General features: G+C 41.3%; 1 protein-coding gene across 3 annotated transcripts in view; it reads right to left on the bottom strand.

The window, feature by feature from the left end:
• The window catches only part of NNT (nicotinamide nucleotide transhydrogenase), a 69,079-nt gene that overhangs the window by 31,284 nt on the left and 21,089 nt on the right, over positions 1-16,706 (bottom strand). For all 3 annotated transcript variants that reach the window (XM_039544857.1, XM_039544859.1, XM_039544858.1), the window contains exons 8-15: positions 16,290-16,423; positions 13,814-14,005; positions 11,727-11,880; positions 8,141-8,302; positions 6,793-6,903; positions 5,674-5,819; positions 3,760-3,955; positions 2,507-2,740 (exon numbers count right to left, since the gene is read on the bottom strand). In XM_039544857.1, the coding sequence (XP_039400791.1) occupies positions 2,507-2,740; positions 3,760-3,955; positions 5,674-5,819; positions 6,793-6,903; positions 8,141-8,302; positions 11,727-11,880; positions 13,814-14,005; positions 16,290-16,423 (1,329 nt within the window). The remainder of the gene's footprint in view (positions 1-2,506; positions 2,741-3,759; positions 3,956-5,673; positions 5,820-6,792; positions 6,904-8,140; positions 8,303-11,726; positions 11,881-13,813; positions 14,006-16,289; positions 16,424-16,706) is intronic.

Here is a 16,706-nt window from a genome sequence, read left to right as displayed (position 1 = left end):
TTTTTTTGGGGGGGGGGCAGGGGAGACCCTCAGAGATGAGTATTTTGACTTTAACAGGAGGAAGGAACAAATATATCCTCTCTCCCAAGTGCCTTATGATGTTTATTAATTTCTGAAGTTCTCCAGTCACCATAGAATATTCCAAGGTAAATCTGACCTGAATTTCTCATGATAAAAACAAGCGGGTTGGGTTGGGTTAGGTGGGAGGGGGGGCAGGGGACAGAATGTGAAGGTAGAGAGGAACATGCATTACATAAACAGTTCTAGCTCTAAGGTGAAGACTTACTTGTGCTATCCACAGCAAGACCAGAAGTACCACATAATGCCAATCCCCATTTAGGTACGGATTCTACATTTGTATATATTTAATGAGAAACTAACAAAAAAGAGCTCTGTGACAGGGTGTACCAGGCCTACTGAAGGCTTTGCGGTCCTACCGCACACCAGGAAAGAAGCAGTGAAGGTGGGTCCTTCACACCTAGAAAGGCTGCAGGGAAGCAGCCAATCAGAACCCAAGAGGTTCAGTTAAAAGGACCTGCAGTGCCTGAGCAGGTCAGTTCCTGGCTGAGACCAGAACAGCAAAGAAGGGTGCTTGTTCCTGACTATTGAAGCTCGAGAACAGAACCAGAAGAAAGGTTCTGGTGGTACTTGCATTCAGTGAGGAGAAAGGATTTGAGAACTTCAGCCCGGAGGTCATGGTGCAGAGAAAGGTGCTACAGGGGAAAAGGACCAGGGAATAGCAGCAGTAAACTGAAGGAAGCAGTCTGTAGCTGTGGTGTGTAGGGGTCCCTGGGCTGGGACCTGGAGGAGTGGGCCAGTTCTCCCACCAGCCACTAGCAAAGTAGCCTCAGCCCTGAGAAGGGGACAAGACTCAGTTGAGCAGCCCAAGTGAAGAGAAGGACTTAAAGGGATCCAGTGGTGAAGACCCTGGTGAGGGTAGACCAACTGGACTCTTTAAATCTAGCCCCTTTCTTGGGCCTTAGGTAAAGGATCCCGAGACAGTACTGAAGACCCCAATAATGGCAGACTGTGTGTTGAACTTCTATTACCCTAGAAGGGGTTCATTCATCAAGTCTGACTGTGTGACTTGGCCTGAGGGCTGAGACACTGGAGACCCATCCAGCAAGGGCAACAACCCACAGGAGGTGCCAGAACCAAGAAAAATTGCAGCACCTCATCCAGCAAACAGGAGGCACTCAGGAGGTGAGTGTCTCCTGTCACAGGCCAAAGCCTGTTTATTCAGAAGGAGGACCATTCTCAGGGGGAAGGCAAGAAATGGGCAGTCTTCTAGTGCTAGGAACAAAGAAGAGTACTCTGGTATCTCTGGCTCAGTAATGGAAACAAGGACGTCCCAACAATAGTACTACAGAGGTGAAAAAGGGAGAGGTGGTGGAGGATTGGGGCAAGCATCTCGGGATTTGAGCTCATGAGGTAGCGAGAAAAAGCAGCACACATTGAGTGACTGCTCAGGGTAGCCGGGTACGTCGCTTGTGACCTCCACTCACAAGCTGCCTTATCCTAAAGCTCTCTACTAGATAAAATGCTAGGGCAAAACACCTTGTTTGTATATTTTATTTCCACCATCTCTGTGAGGCCTTGTTTATACAGAGAAATTTTCAATAAAAATTCCCAATGGTGCTACTACAAGCTATACCAGGGTTAGCACTGGTGGGAATTTTTAGCTAGAGTGCCCTAGTAGGGACAGGTCTTAGATTTCTTGTACCTATGCACTGAAGTGTTCACTCAATCACTTCCACAGCAATCAATTTATATCAAATGAAGGATTAGTACTTCAGGTAGAGAATAATCATCAGGTGTTGGTGAATCTTTAAAGATTCTATGTTTCGTAGGAATGTTTATAAATGTTAAAAGAAGAGACAGATTTCATATGGTATGTAAGCAGAAATGCATCTAAATAAGATTACTTTAATGAATTTGACTGTTTAAAGTAGGGTCATGTAACATTTGTGACGTCAACAGATCCAGTAAAAGAAATCTGTACTTTAAGTGAGAAATCCCATGGAAGTCAGTGACAGAACCCCTATTGACATTAATAGGACCATGATTTCACCCTAAATTGTCTACTCAGCCAGATGATGAATGTACTTTTAATTTTAATAAATTTTAGTAAAAGAAAATTATGTCCAGACAGAAAGTATATTAAATAAGTAATCCAAATCAGTACTAAGTTTTGCATAATGTGGGCTAGGGATTGTTTACATTTATTTGGTGATTAGCATGAGAAATACTGTCCATAAGGACACTGAATGCAAATCATCCACAAAAAAGGCCCTATACAACAAATAAAAAGAGTGCAAGGCAGCAATTAAAAAAAACCCTCAAGTTAAGCCTATATTAACCTCACCTGATGCATTTTCTGTAAAACAGAATTTTTTTTAAGCTCTACACACACACAGTTTATTAAATGGGTGCTAGAGTCAAAGAAAAATGACAAAAACAAAATAAATTAAAAAATTAGCTTCTACCCAACATGGACAACACTCACCTTGCAGTTTCCCGTAAGCTATGAGGGAGCCGCTGAAAGTCACACCACCAATGTATGTGCCAAGATACGCCACAATCTTGGTGAGGTTTGCAGCTGGGTCAGTAGCGAAGTGAGGATACTCAATCATGTACTCTGCTACACAGGTGAGCACAGCAGCCAAACCTACCAAACTATGGAATGCAGCCACTAGCTGTGGTAAATCTGAAATCTGGATGCGTTTAGCAATTGTCAAACCTGGCAAGAGTTGGAGACAAAGAATTAAAATATTAGAATGTTTTGTGTGATCATGAGCTTGTGTATTCTGTTCAATATAGTAATGTCAGTAATTTTGTGCCTTGGGGACATTGTGCGAATAAGGAAATCAAAAAGTCAGAAATGTATTGGTATTAGACTATAGCCACCTGAGAAGCTTCCACTGGAGTCAGTATTCTTTTTATATGAGGCAGCATAGTCCAAAAAGAGAGGGAATCTGACTAGACTCAGGAGACCAGATTTCAATTTCTCAGTCAGTAACTAACCTGCAGTGTGAGCTTAGCCTCTCTGTTCCTTAATTTTCTTACTGAGCGAGCTGGGCAACTACAGATCCATTAGTCTGACCTCAATAGTATGCAAGCCTTTAGAACAAATTTTGAAGGAAATAATCATTAAAGACCTGGTGGTAAATGGAAAACGGGATAAAATGCAACAAGGTTTAACAAAGGTAGATTGTGCCAGACTATCCCAATATCCTTCTTTAATAACTATTTTTAAAAAAAGACAAGGGAAGTGTGGTAAATTTAATCTATTTGGACTTTAGTAAGGCATTTTATACAGTAATAAATGGGAAATTATTAGTTAAAATAGAGAAAATTGGGATTAGTACAACAATTGTGAGGTGGGTGGCTAAAGATATGACACCAATGGTTGTGCTGAAAGGTTAATTATTGGGCTGCAGGAAGATTACTAGTGGAGTTCCTCAAGGATCAGTCTTTGGACTTGATCTCATTGCCTTGCAGCAGGACTGGGATCCCACCCGTTATTATGACAGAGGGATGTGAGCTGGTAAAATGTACTTTGTTGTAAGCAGGCAGCTCCTTATCTGCTAAGTGGGGATCACAGTTTTTATCCCACCAGAGTAAAGTGCTTTGATAGATGGATAAAAGCACTCTATAGGCACTAAGTCAGAGTAAAGATATCAAAAGTGGCATGTAACCATGAGCTATTAATTTCACCTGTAAGTTATAAAACTGAATTTTACATGGTGCTGTACTCACCTATGGTGCCACCAAGGGTCATTGCACCTGACATCTGAGCCAACAATTCTGGTGATGGTTTAAGGCCTCCAAGAGTAGCCGCCAAACCTCCAGCAACACCTATCATACCCAAAGCGTTACCCAGACGCGCAGTTCCTTGAGTGGACAGACCAGCCAGAGCACCAACACAACACAAGCCTGAGCCCAGATACATCATCTTTAAAATAACAGAAACATATATTCATTAAAATCTTTCTGATCATTACATAAAAGACAGATTTTAATGCTGAGGGTTCACAAAGGTGGATTTGATCTTAACCAATGCTACTGAGGAGGAGTTCAAGATTTTACTGTGGTGTGTAAATTTGTTGTTGTAATGTGACTGTGGTCATTTAAAAAGGTTACATTTAAATCAAATGTGAGGATTTTTGCTTTATTAGTTTAGTTCACCTGCTTCTCATGACATTAGTTTTAAGTTGAGACAACTTTCCTGAAGTCTTCCCTTCGCAAGCACAAGATTTTCTTAGCATAACACCAATTAATGTTGTCAGAGTTCAACTGTCCTAATGGGTATGGAAACAATTTTTGATGTTTACTTATGATACCTTTGGCTTCCTGTTTACAAAAGAAAAAGTTTAGCTTACATGGATACCTTTAATTTAAATAATAATTTAAATAGCATAAAATAGGTGTTTGTAAAATACTATGTTACAAATCCCTGAGACAAAGTTATTTTAGATTGTTACTTCAATAAAAAAGAAAAGGTAATTGATTTCCATCTTCTTAGCTAGTATGATCTGAATCTGAACAAGCAGAACTGTAATAAGATGTTCTACATGGTGAGAAATGGGATTATTTTTAAAGACCTTATCATTCCTTCTGGGCTGAATCTTTGTAGACGTGGCCTCAGCTCAGAATCCCATCCATCCATCCCTCCCTCTACCCCACAACAAATGGGGTTTACAAGTTTCAAGACTTAGGTAAAAGAACTCCTACCTTTTTTGCCTGGTCTCCAATTTAAACTTTCAAAAAACTCTTAGCTCTCTATTTTGTTCTTAGGTATTGCTAGAGCACCCATTTCAATAGCATTTAAGCTTTATTTCTACTATTCATTTTTAAGAGATTTGTCTATAATGTGAAAAACCCTGCTGCTATTTTAGAAATATAAAGATATTTTAAAAGGAAGTTGTTATTTAGAAACTTTGCAACACTAAAGTCAATGTCCAAGGTTCATTTGCAGTTTGGAGCTAGCTCGTGGAGTTAGCTAACACTTGGCTGCCTGTGTGGAAATAAACAGAGGATGAAAAGCTATTAATAGTTTGTGCCCTCCAAAGCCCATCAACAGAAAAATATGCCATGTCACTAGCAGTCAGTGGATGCTTGCTCTAAAAGCCTGTACTTGACATACAGACAAGCTCCATATCCCAGCCATCAGGTAAAGGGGAGAGGGAATTCATAATGCAAACTGGAGCATGACGCATTCCCAACAAGTGGAAAGTGTGGCAAAGCACAGAGAAGAAAGTAATACTGAAAGAATAGCAATTAAGTGTGTTGGGGGAGAAAGGGAACAAGACCGACAGAGTGAATTTTCCCTTTCCCACAATGAAGTTAAATGCCAAAACTACTGTAGCATCAAGTTACTTACAAACCTGCAAATGTCAGAAAAGTCGTTTGACCTTGTCTTGACCGGTTCTGATCCCTTGCCCATGTCATCTTTACCAAATATATAAATAAGAGGTAAAACTAGAGGCAATTTGAGAAAGAGTTGGGTGGGAGATGAAGGACAGCAGAATACAGCCCTTTTGTAGGTTTATTTCAGAACCTGTTTGATCAAAGTGATTTGAACACTGTGTACTATAAGTCCAGTTGCCAAATGGGAAAGAGACCTGGTGAAAGCTGGATCAGCAAATGACAGAAAATGAAGGATCTTCTTACCTGTTCAATATTATAGCCACCCTGGAGAGCAGCTGCATATCCCCCTACAAAGACACCAGCAGGGAGCAGGTACAGGTAATTGTATTCCGGGGGATCAGTAGGACGCTTGAACATATCCAGCATTCTCTGTGTAACCAGAAAGCCACCTTGCCAAAGTACAAAAGAAAAAAAAAAAGCTGAAACTAGGCCTTGGCCAACCTACTAGGAAAATATTTAGTTAATCCTAGTAACCATTGGAACATGAGTAAGCTTTGGAAAGCTTGGAATCTGGTGTATCAGCCAGTACATAGATATCTAGGATTAAGGTCAAATATAACTACTTTCTTTAGACTACACAGAGAATTCATCCAATTGGAGGGAGGGGTTGGTGGGCTGGCAACCACATACAGATACCAAGATCTGTAGGACACCCCACCGATTTGCAAGGTGGCCTACCCATCTGCCATTACTCTCAATTGTCTACCTGTTGAGCAGCACAGCTCACTGATGATCACACCACTCATCATCCATGCCTATATCGTACTTCTCCTCCCTACTGTGGGATAGAAAAGCACTGACTCACACTGGAGTTTCCAATGAAAATTCTGCAGTGGGTGTCCTCTGTTTCTGCCGCCTAAACCCTAACCATGTGTCAGAGCTTTTACTAACACAGGTATAGGAAGGGAGATTATGCCTGCTCCCTTCCCTCCCAGTAACAGCCTTCATAGGAGTCAGGTGCCCTTCCATGTTACATAGTGGAAAGACTGGTATGTTCCCTATTTTTGTTATGAGTCTTTTTGTAGCTTGGCCACAATTTTGATCTGGAAAGAGGGGAGATGGATAAATACAATACCATCTCAAAATGCAGACGAATACATGTATTCCATGGAATCACTAAAGTGATTAAACTATAAAGGACAACTGGTATTCTAAGACTTTCTCCAACGGAAAGTCACATCATAGAAGGGGCACACAAGAATGCCACTGTCAACAACCATACTAGCTTCTTTGCTTTTTAAGTGACCCAATCCATAAATTAGGGTCAGTTCAATCTATACCACCACAAAAATGGAAGGCACTAATGGACTGTGGTCACATTGCGTTTTCATTCATGTTCATAGAAAGTTAACGTGCTCATACCTGCAATGTTGACAGAGGACACAAAAGCAGCAAGCACAGCAAGACCTTGAGGAGTACTTTCAGGGAAATAGTTTCCTCCCATCAATGCCAACCCACCAACGGCAGTCAGTCCTATTAGAAAAAGATACAAGTAAGCTACTGAATAAAACAGCTGATTATATACCAAGCAGTGATTCAAGAATTAACAGACACCGCTTGATTATAGTTTTGCCACACACTGTAGTTTAATCTCTCTGAACCAAGATTGCAGCGAAATCAAAATTATTGGCAAAGCTATCCCTGTGTGCCACAGAACACATTAGTGAAGCAACAGACCAATATATTTTTGGAATATAACACATCATATGTTAATTTAAGCAGCACTGGCTGTTCATCTATAAATGAAAGGCTGAGTTATTAGGTCACAAATGTGACCTGCTTTGTTGTTCATGAGGGCTAAGAAGAGACGTTATTTCCAAAGTGATGGCCAGTTTACTGTCAATCCTAATTTCATTATTAAGCTGGCAATAATCACAACTCCGTATGCTGCTGTACAAACATTAAGAGGAGACGGACCCTGTTTGAAAGCGCTTACAGTCCAGGAAAGACAGACAAAGCTGTTCAGACTTGTACTAGCTCAAGTGCTGGTGTAATTTTTTAAGGGCAAGGAGGGGGTTATAAAACTCATGGAGGTCATTAGTGGGAGACTTTCCAGAAGTGAGTTTTGAGGAGCAACATGAAAGATGGCCACTCCAAGTATAAAAGAGTAACACGGAAGAAGGCATGAAGATGAGAACAGAAGGAGAGAGAGGGGGCAGTGCGGAGAGGGGCTTAGGAGAAGTGAAGGGAGTAAAAAGAGGAAGTAGGAAAAAGAGAAACCAGAGATGGAAGCACAGTTTGTTTATGACCTGAAAGATGAGGACTAAAAGACCTGAATATGATATAGAAGGGGAGGGCAGCAGAGAGCAACAAGCCTGCCAGAAGGGAAGGAGAGGGAGATGATTTTAGTGGCAGGATTTTGGATAGATGGGAAGGGAGAGGTGTGGTATGCAGGAAACAGATTGCCATGCCCCAGGCGAGAGACAACCCAGTTACATCGTAAATTGCTTAAAAAAAAATATGCAGTATGTTTGCCTGTATAGATTTGTAACTAGTTCTCTTTGAAGGAGGCTACCAGTAGTTAGAACCACACATGAAGTCTGTTATCTTTGCTATTTATGACAAAAGGTTCAGTTGGAATAGTCCCAAACCTGGGTCCTTTGCAGCTTAAATACAGAGGATTAAACTTCTACTAAAAGCTCATAAAATATCATAACTGCACCCAATATTTCCTCTACACAACACGAATAGCTGCTGGGCAATCACCTACCTGAGATGGCATTAGTCACAGACATGAGTGGAGAGTGAAGAGCAGGGGTCACACCCCAGACCGTGTGGTACCCTACTATTCCAGCTAAACCAAATGTTGTCACCATCTGTGGGAATGCAGAATTAGGAGCTGCAATGCCCAGTCCCAGCAAGGTAGTCAAACCTAAGGAGGACAAGGTTAATGCAAAATTGTGATCTCTAAATGGTTTATTTACATTTCTCCACTGAAACTGTATGACATATTGAATATGTAAATCAGATTAAGCAGTTGATGAATGTGTCCACCCCATTTCCCTAATATACCCAACCATACACTATTGAACACATTTTATTTCTTGAAACTTCTAGGTGCTCCGATACTATGGTGAAGATACAGCTTGGATTAAAAACCCTCCCTCCTCCTCCATCACAGCATTTTACACTCATTCATTATTAGCTTGGACAAATGAGTAGTGCACACCTGATGCCAACATTACACTACTCTGAGAACAAACACAGAGACTTGAAATGCAGGCCTACACTGAAAAGTGACTAATTATGGAAGCCTGTAGTTCCATTTTGGTGTCCAGAATAAAACTGCACAGTTTACAGGAAAAAAAAAAAAAAAAAGGGTTTTGTAATGGTCAATCCAAGCAAATAGCACATGGGACGGGACAATCAGATGGCTGTCAAAGAGGACTGTGACCTAGGCAGTACAACGAGACCCCCGCAATCAGAAGGGACAAGGGAACATCACTCCCAATCTGACCAGACCATGAATGCCACAGAAGATAGCCAACTATGTCACCCTTCCTGCCAGGGGCGGCTCTAGGAATTCCGCCGCCCCTAGCAAAGCGGCACGCCACGGGGCGCGCTCTGGCGGTCGCCGGTCCCGCGGCTCCGGGGGACCTCTTGCAGACGTGCCTGCGGAGGGTCCGCTGGTCCCGCGGCTCTGGTGGACCTCCCGCAGGAATGCCTGCGGATGGTCCACCGGAGCCGCGGGACCAGCGAACCCTCCGCAGGCATTTCTGCGGGAGGTCCACCGGGGCTGCGGGACCAGCGGACCCTCCGCAGTCATGCCTGCGGGAGGTCCACCGGAGCCGCCTGCCACCCTGCCGGCAAAATGCCGCCCCAAGCGCGCACTTGGCGCGCTGGAGTCGGCCCTGCTTCCTGCACAGGTCAGCAGGAGTGCATCAAGTAGCACTGGCTGTGCACCCCTTGTCTTTCATCACAAGAACTAATTTTCAGCAAAACAACAGGAAATGCCAAGGTCTGAAAACCAAGGAAGATTGCTGCCTTGCAGCGTAAAAGGTGAATGGAAGCCCATTATTCCTTCTGGCAGATCCAGCCCTAAACACAAGCTAAGAGGACAAGGTCCAGAGGGTCCTCACCCATCAGCTCCCTCCCAGTGCTAAAAGACACATGGCAAACTCCCATAAGGAAAGAAAGGGGGAAATGCCATCCTTTTCAAACTGACAGTCAGAAACAATGGAACAAGTCAGTCTGAACCAGACTGCACTGGGCTCACTATTTAAATCAAGTTACCCAATAGCTTGTAATGGCTTTAAAATAATAATGCCCACCTGGAGACTCCTTGATTAGTAGATCATTAACCCAACAGTTATAGTTATATGGGAGCAATTATAGCTTATCAGCTCAAAGCCTACTTCGAAATTTGAGTTGACAAATCCAATAGACTTTAACTGTCTGTGTCAGCCAAGGTGTTGGGTGGAGTTCATCTCAGATTTCTACTACTGTCCAGACTGCAAATGTACTTCTAGCTTTAAATTCTGTACAATGGAAATAAAGCATTTGTGACAGATATGACAATATCTTGGACAAACCTGACTGACAAATTAAAATTAATTCAGTCAGGTTTAAGTACTGTAGGAGCTCATTGTATTAAAAATGCAAATACTTATGTACTATTGTGGGATTGTATGTAACTTCTTTTAAGGGGTATGAAAATGCCCTCACTCCAATTATGTAAGAAATCAGCCTTCTGAAGTTTCCCCCTGAGAGGGAAATCCATTGTCCGGCTGATTATCTATTCATGGTGTCTTCAGAGACCCAAACTAGATAAAGGAGGGACTCTGATGCATGAGTTTGCTTGTTCTGAGCTGAAGCTGTGATGAACCTCTGACCACAGGAAAACCCCTGGATGGGGTCTGAAGCCAGAGCCCTTATTAGAGTAAGGGGGTGATCTCTAGTAAGCTTATTTCCATGCATGTAGGTTTTTATTATTGTTAATGTTTTCTCTGTAATGCTTTTACCTTAAGAATAAATATGCTTGCTTAGAAAGCCCTGTGTGGTAGTTGAACTGTAGGTAATTATACTGTCTACTGTCTCTGAAGCAAAAAATAAAGCAGGCCAGCTTAGGGAGCCTCCGTTTCCTGGGGAGGTCACAGTACAGGAAGGGACCTGTGCAGTCATTAAATACCCCAGTCAGGACAGAGAGAGACGTGGATCTCTGCCTAAGAGAGGTAACAGCTGAGGAGCAGGGGCCTGGAGCAAGTGCTCTTGCTGGGCCATGAGGGGGAATACAAGTGCAGCTGCCCTGAACTGTGACAGCATTGAGGTAAAAATCAAGTACAGTTTTGTGTATGAACTTATCAGATCTGTGGGCCTGAAGAGAGGCTCTTTATTAATAAACATGCTCTCTGGATTTTTCTTATGCACACAGACAAAGCTACCCTGAAGAAGAGCTTTCTACCTTAGGAAAGGTAGTGCTGAATGTGACGTCTCTCCTGTTTTGATTAAATGCAAAAGCTAAATAAAAGTACCACAATCACGTTGAAATTCTGTTGCAATACTTAAACCATGAGTTTTAAAGAAGAAAAGAAAACAGACAGGCAATGACATATTCTGAATTCCTTAACAGGCTAACTTACAATATTGGTGCATGTAAAATGCTAATTGAATACCTACTGGCAACTCCTATTGCCTGCTGCTTATTCTTCAAAAGCAAGCACTTGTTCCCAATACTTAGCAAAGTTGGTGGGCAATCAGTGTCTCTTATTGTCCAGTAAAGCGTGAAAAAATCCACTACCGTAAAAGAATTCAAACACACATACTCCAAGGACTTTGCTGGAATACTAAGTATTTCACAGATTCTTAATTAAGTAAGCCAAACATACACCCATGCATGTCACATTACTCTGGACTATTTGAGATGTTGAAATAAAGAATCTCACCAGAAATGCAGGTAAGTTTTGCTCTCCAAAAAACAATTATTGCATTGTTTTTACACTAACTCAGTAATCAACCAGTCGGTTTCTCACACATCAAAAATAGGGTTAGAACTAGTTACTAATGGAATGATTAAAGTTACTATTTTTCATTAAGAACTTGTCTACATTGCTATGCCCAGGAAAATTCATGTGAATTAACTTTTAAAGTGGATTAGTTACAATGCATCCTATGTGGATGCTCTTATTCAGAATTAAATTGATCTTAATTCAGTTCAGCTTGACTTACTTCCAAAGTGAATTAAGATAAACTACCTTCTTCCCCATATAGACACACCTAAGTTTCCAAGAGGCTGAAATTAGCACACAACACACAGTCACCTAACCTTGGATGTAGCTGCAGTGTCAGAGTTCTCTCACCTGCAGTATATGCAGATGCAGTAGTCATAGTTTTTCTAAAAGGTGTGATCGTGGCTGCTTTCTCAGCTTCCAGCTCAGCCACACTCTTCTGTTTCACAGGGACTCCCTGAGGAATGTTGTTTGGTGGAGGTGCTGGAAAAATCACCTTGCCATCCTGACAATACAAAAAGTTAGTTACCCCTAGAATGATAGATGGCTTGCCCAGCTGGTCATTGCTTCTTCTTCAAAAAATAAAATTCTTTAGACAAGAGTCAAGATCAAAATCAAAGAATGATGGGTGAAAATCTGGTCTGTGGCTTGTCAAGTAAGAGCCATAATTATGAATAGAATGTTCTTCATAACATATCTTTTCAGTCAATGCTAAAGATTATTGTTCAGGACAGTGGAACCAGAGGTGGGCAGGGGCTAAGAACCCCGCAATGGAAATATTGAAGGGACTGATATATGTTTCTGGTCTCCCCGCCTCCCCAATATCTCAGAGGCAAGGGCAGGATCCAGCTGTGTTTCTGACCCAGAGGCAGGGCTGGTACACAAGACTGGGTCGGCCACCAGAAAGCAGGTAAGAACAATTCTCCTCTCCCCATGTTCCAGCCACTACAGGTCCTGGCAGAGACACCCAGCCTGGGGGAGGGCAGGAATGTGTGTGCCAGCCACTGGCGTGGGGAGCAGGGCACCAGGCACCAGCCACTGAGGAACTGCCATATAAACAGGAGTAGGAACTTCCAGATCATCCCTCACTAGCCTGGAGTCTGCTTCCCTCGCTCCTCCTCTGGTCCCTCCCTTTCCTCACTCACAGCATCTCACCCTACCACCCATTACTATTTATTCACAGAATTAACATTGTGCTAGGCATCTGAGGGAGTAGTATTATACTAGCAGCTAGAATCCCCAGTCAATATCAGGGCCCCATTATGCTAGACACTGTACAACATACAGTGAGAGACAAGTCCTTTGCTAAATAACTTACAATCTAAATACACAAGAAAAACAAAGGACAGGAGGGTAAACAGAAGTACAGAGAGATTAAGCAACCTGTCCAAGGTCATACAGCATGTCAGTAGTAGAGCAGGTAATAGAACTCAGGTCTCTTGACTATCTGCCCAGTGCCTTCTCTAAGCCATGTTGCCACTCAAACATATAGACAGACATATTTCCTGCTCAGAGGAGTCTGTCTCGATTACGTGAACCATTAAGCACACGTTAGGACAAAAAAAAAAAAAAAAAAAGGCACAATACAGTATCTATATACAACTCACTCCCTTCCCAGCTAAAGTTGGAATACAAGGAAACTAATTTGAAGTCTTATTCCAGGTTCTAGTGGACAGACACCGATATCACAATGAACTATCCCTCTCACTTAAATGTTCCGTAAGATCACAAACGAGACACATTAATATGGAAAGAGAAGAGACATTTGTATTACCATTGCCGATGCTGGACCTGTTCTATGAATAAATTAAGGCCTTCACGTTTCCTTTGGCTTTTACCTACGCTAAAAAACAACTTGAAAGGATACTGTCTACTTGATCTTTTTTAAATGTAATGTTAAAATTCTATTTCTGCTAGAGCTCCCTTTAAGTACCATCTCCTAATTTTTATTTGTTTAAATTCCTTGACAATAGATTTTAGAAATGTTTTTCTGCTCCCTTTGGGATGCTCATAAGGATCTTTTCAGCAAGGGGAAAACTGACTATATATGGGAATAGCATAAATGTCTACTCAGAAAGTGTTGTCAAAATTCACAAAGCAAGCAAACAAAAAATACAGAAAGACATTTTTGTTTTTTGCACTTATAGAAATCTTAGGCTTTTCTGTTAACTGTAGTAGGCACAGCATTTTCAGATAAATGTGATTTTCCATTGATGGTGGCCCTTTAATAAAAAAAAGTAGTGATGATAAGAAAACACAATCATTGCAGAGACCAGAGGAATGTTTAACATGAACACAAAAACAAGGCTTTGTTTCATAAGCTACATATAAAAACAAGCAAATATTTACCTCCTTAGGATGGATTTAAGGAGATTTCAATTACAGGTCTGGAAGTAAACAAAAATACAGTTATAAAAAGATATAGTATGCTGACTTACCTTCATTACCACAGTGCCTCTAACAACATGGTCCAGAGTGCCATAGTCAAATTGGTCCTTCAGATCAAAGTAGAAGTTTTCCTTGTCAGGACTTATAGCCTTTAGAAGTTTGGTAACATTGTTGGAGTACAAAGTACTGGCCTGGGTAGCCATTCTACTTGGAAGGTCTGTGTAACCTATATGCGTAACTCCCTAAATAAAACCAAGTGAAACATTTAAAAGTCCAGTACAATTCTCAGAAGAAACAGTGTTTCTCAACATCCAAAACCTTTCTGGATATGCACATCAAGTAGCAAGTTCAGTTTTAGTACAGGTTTGTATAGATTTTAATGAGTTACAAAACAAACTGTTGCATTAAGATTTACACTTGCTGTTTGTGTTTTTTACCAGTGTTTATATCACAACATGAGTAAATCCATTCACCCCTGAGATTAAGCCTGAACGTTAAGAGGCACGCACTATGTGAGCATTTTTCCATCTCTAATTTTAATAATACTCTTACAACTTCAGGTACTTTAAACAGCCAGATGAGAGGTGGACAGAATAGCCTATTAAGTCTTTTCAGTCTTTTGGGAGAGTGTTAAGGGTGTGTTCCCAGACTGATGAGGGAATGGAAAGGAGCTTTTATGCAGTTGGCTGTCTGGCTGAGTCAAGATATTTGTCCTTGGCTATATTTGCTTTTTTAATCACAAAATCATAAAAATGGGGGGCTGAAAGAGACCTTAAGAGATCATCTAGTCCATCCACCCATGCTGAGGCAGGATCAAGTATACCTACACCAGCCCTGACAAGTGTCTAACATGATCTTAAGAACCTCCAATAATGGGGATTCCACAACCTCCTTTTGTAACCTATTCCAGTATTTAACTATTCTAGAGTTAGGAAGTTTTTCCTAACATCTAACCTAAATCTCTCTTGCTGCAGACTATGCAGATTACTTCTTGACCTACTTTCAGTTGATATGCAGAACAATTGATCACCATTATCTTTATGACAGCATTTAACAAACCTGAAGACTATCATCAGGTCGCCCCCCTCCCCGCCTTCTTTTTTAACCTTTCCTCATAGGTCAGGTTTTCTAAAACAAATTATAATTTTTGTTGCTTTCCTTTGGACTGCCTTCAGTATGTCCACATCTTTCTTAGAGTGTGGCGCCTAAAACTGGACACAATACTCCAGCAGAGGACTCACCAATGTCTAGTAAGCGGTACAATTACCTCCCGTGTCTTAGCTACAACACTCTTGTTAATTCGCCCCTGAATATTAGCCTTTTCTGCAACTGTATTTCATTGTTAGCTCATGTTCAATTTGGGATCCACTATAATTCCCAGATCTTTTTCTGCAGTACTACTGCCTGGCCAGTTATTACCCATTTTGTATTTGTGTATTTGATTTTTCCTTCTTAAGTGTAGTACTAAATGTTGCAATGTTTAAGTTAGTTTCAGGGTGCTTAGAACCTTTGTATATGTATCATTTTATTTTTCAAATGTAAAGAAATAAAATAATTTAACTGATAAGACTAGGAATACATATTTCTGTTCTGTGAAACTGAAGTCTGCCAAAGAGATGTAAATTATATTCACTACCAAAAGAAAAAATTGTTACTATCAATTTTCAACAGAACACAACAACATTTAACTGGTAATTTAGTCTTTTTGAATTAGGTATCCCAAAACAAGTTGAGTTAAATACAGAAGGGGAAAAAATTATCAGGCTATGGCTACTTTACAGCTTATGTTTATGTACGTTATATCACTTAGGGATGTGAATAAGCCACCCCGAGCGACAAGTTACACCGACCTAAGCGCTGGTATGGACAATGCAATGTTGGCAGGATAGCTTCTCCTACCGACACAGCTACTGCCACTTGTGGGGCTGCAGTAATTAAGTCGACAGGAGAGCTTTCCCATTGGCACAGAGCGTCTGCACTAGCAGCGCTACAGAAGCGCCCCTGTAAGCTCTGTAGTGTAGCCATAGATTTTGTCACAGCTGGGTCAGGGCTAGTCTACACTGAGGAGGGGGGAATCGATTTAAGATACGCAACTTCAGCTACGCAAATCGAAGTATCTTAGTTCGACTTGCCTGGCCGCGGCTCCTCCATCAACTCCGCTTACTCCTCCTGCCGAGGTGGAGTACGGGCATCGATCTGGGGATCACTTTATCGCATCTAGACGAGACATGATAAATCGATCCCCGATAGAACGCGGCAGGTAGTGTAGACGTGGCCTCAGATCAGTCTGTATTAAGTCTAAGAAACATGATCTGTTAAGGCAATCCTTCCTGAGCAGGCCTTGAATGACACTTGTCTTTCAAAAATATGACTGGTGACAAAATGTTAGTCTTCATTTTTTTTTTTTTAAGCCTAAATGGTAGGCCAGGAAGCTACACATTTTCAGTGTTTAGTTTAAAAGCTATGGAGTCCTCAAACAACATGCACTCTTATAAATCCAGAACTGCTACTTAAGAAAGCCCATACCTTGTGAACGTAAAGCTCTCCTGGTTTAGTAGTTTCAAAGTTTCCTCCTGCTTCTGAAGCCAAATCCACAACAACTGAACCTTCTTTCATTGATTCAATCATGTCTTTACGAAACAAGATAGGAGCTTTTTTACCTGGTAAGACAAAAAAAATATAGCAGGCTACACGTAAGTATCATATCCTGTGAATAATGTCCAGGGCCAAATTCTCCCCTCAGAGAAATATACACTATCTGCATATAGCCACCACAGAACTCAATACAAATTGTATGTGAACATTAAGGAGATAATTTAGTCTCTAATTTGAATGTTTTCAACTCATATGTGACCTACATTTGTGTGTATTTGCAGAGAGAAAGATAGTATAATCTTTTCCCCAAATAAGTGGAAAACCTCTTCATGACCCCTCAAGAAATAA

This window comes from Mauremys reevesii, linkage group 6 (assembly GCF_016161935.1).
Source record: "Mauremys reevesii isolate NIE-2019 linkage group 6, ASM1616193v1, whole genome shotgun sequence".
NCBI lineage: Eukaryota > Metazoa > Chordata > Testudines > Geoemydidae > Mauremys > Mauremys reevesii.
Note: the sequence above shows the minus strand (reverse complement) of the source record. Positions and strands in the feature narration are given on the sequence as shown.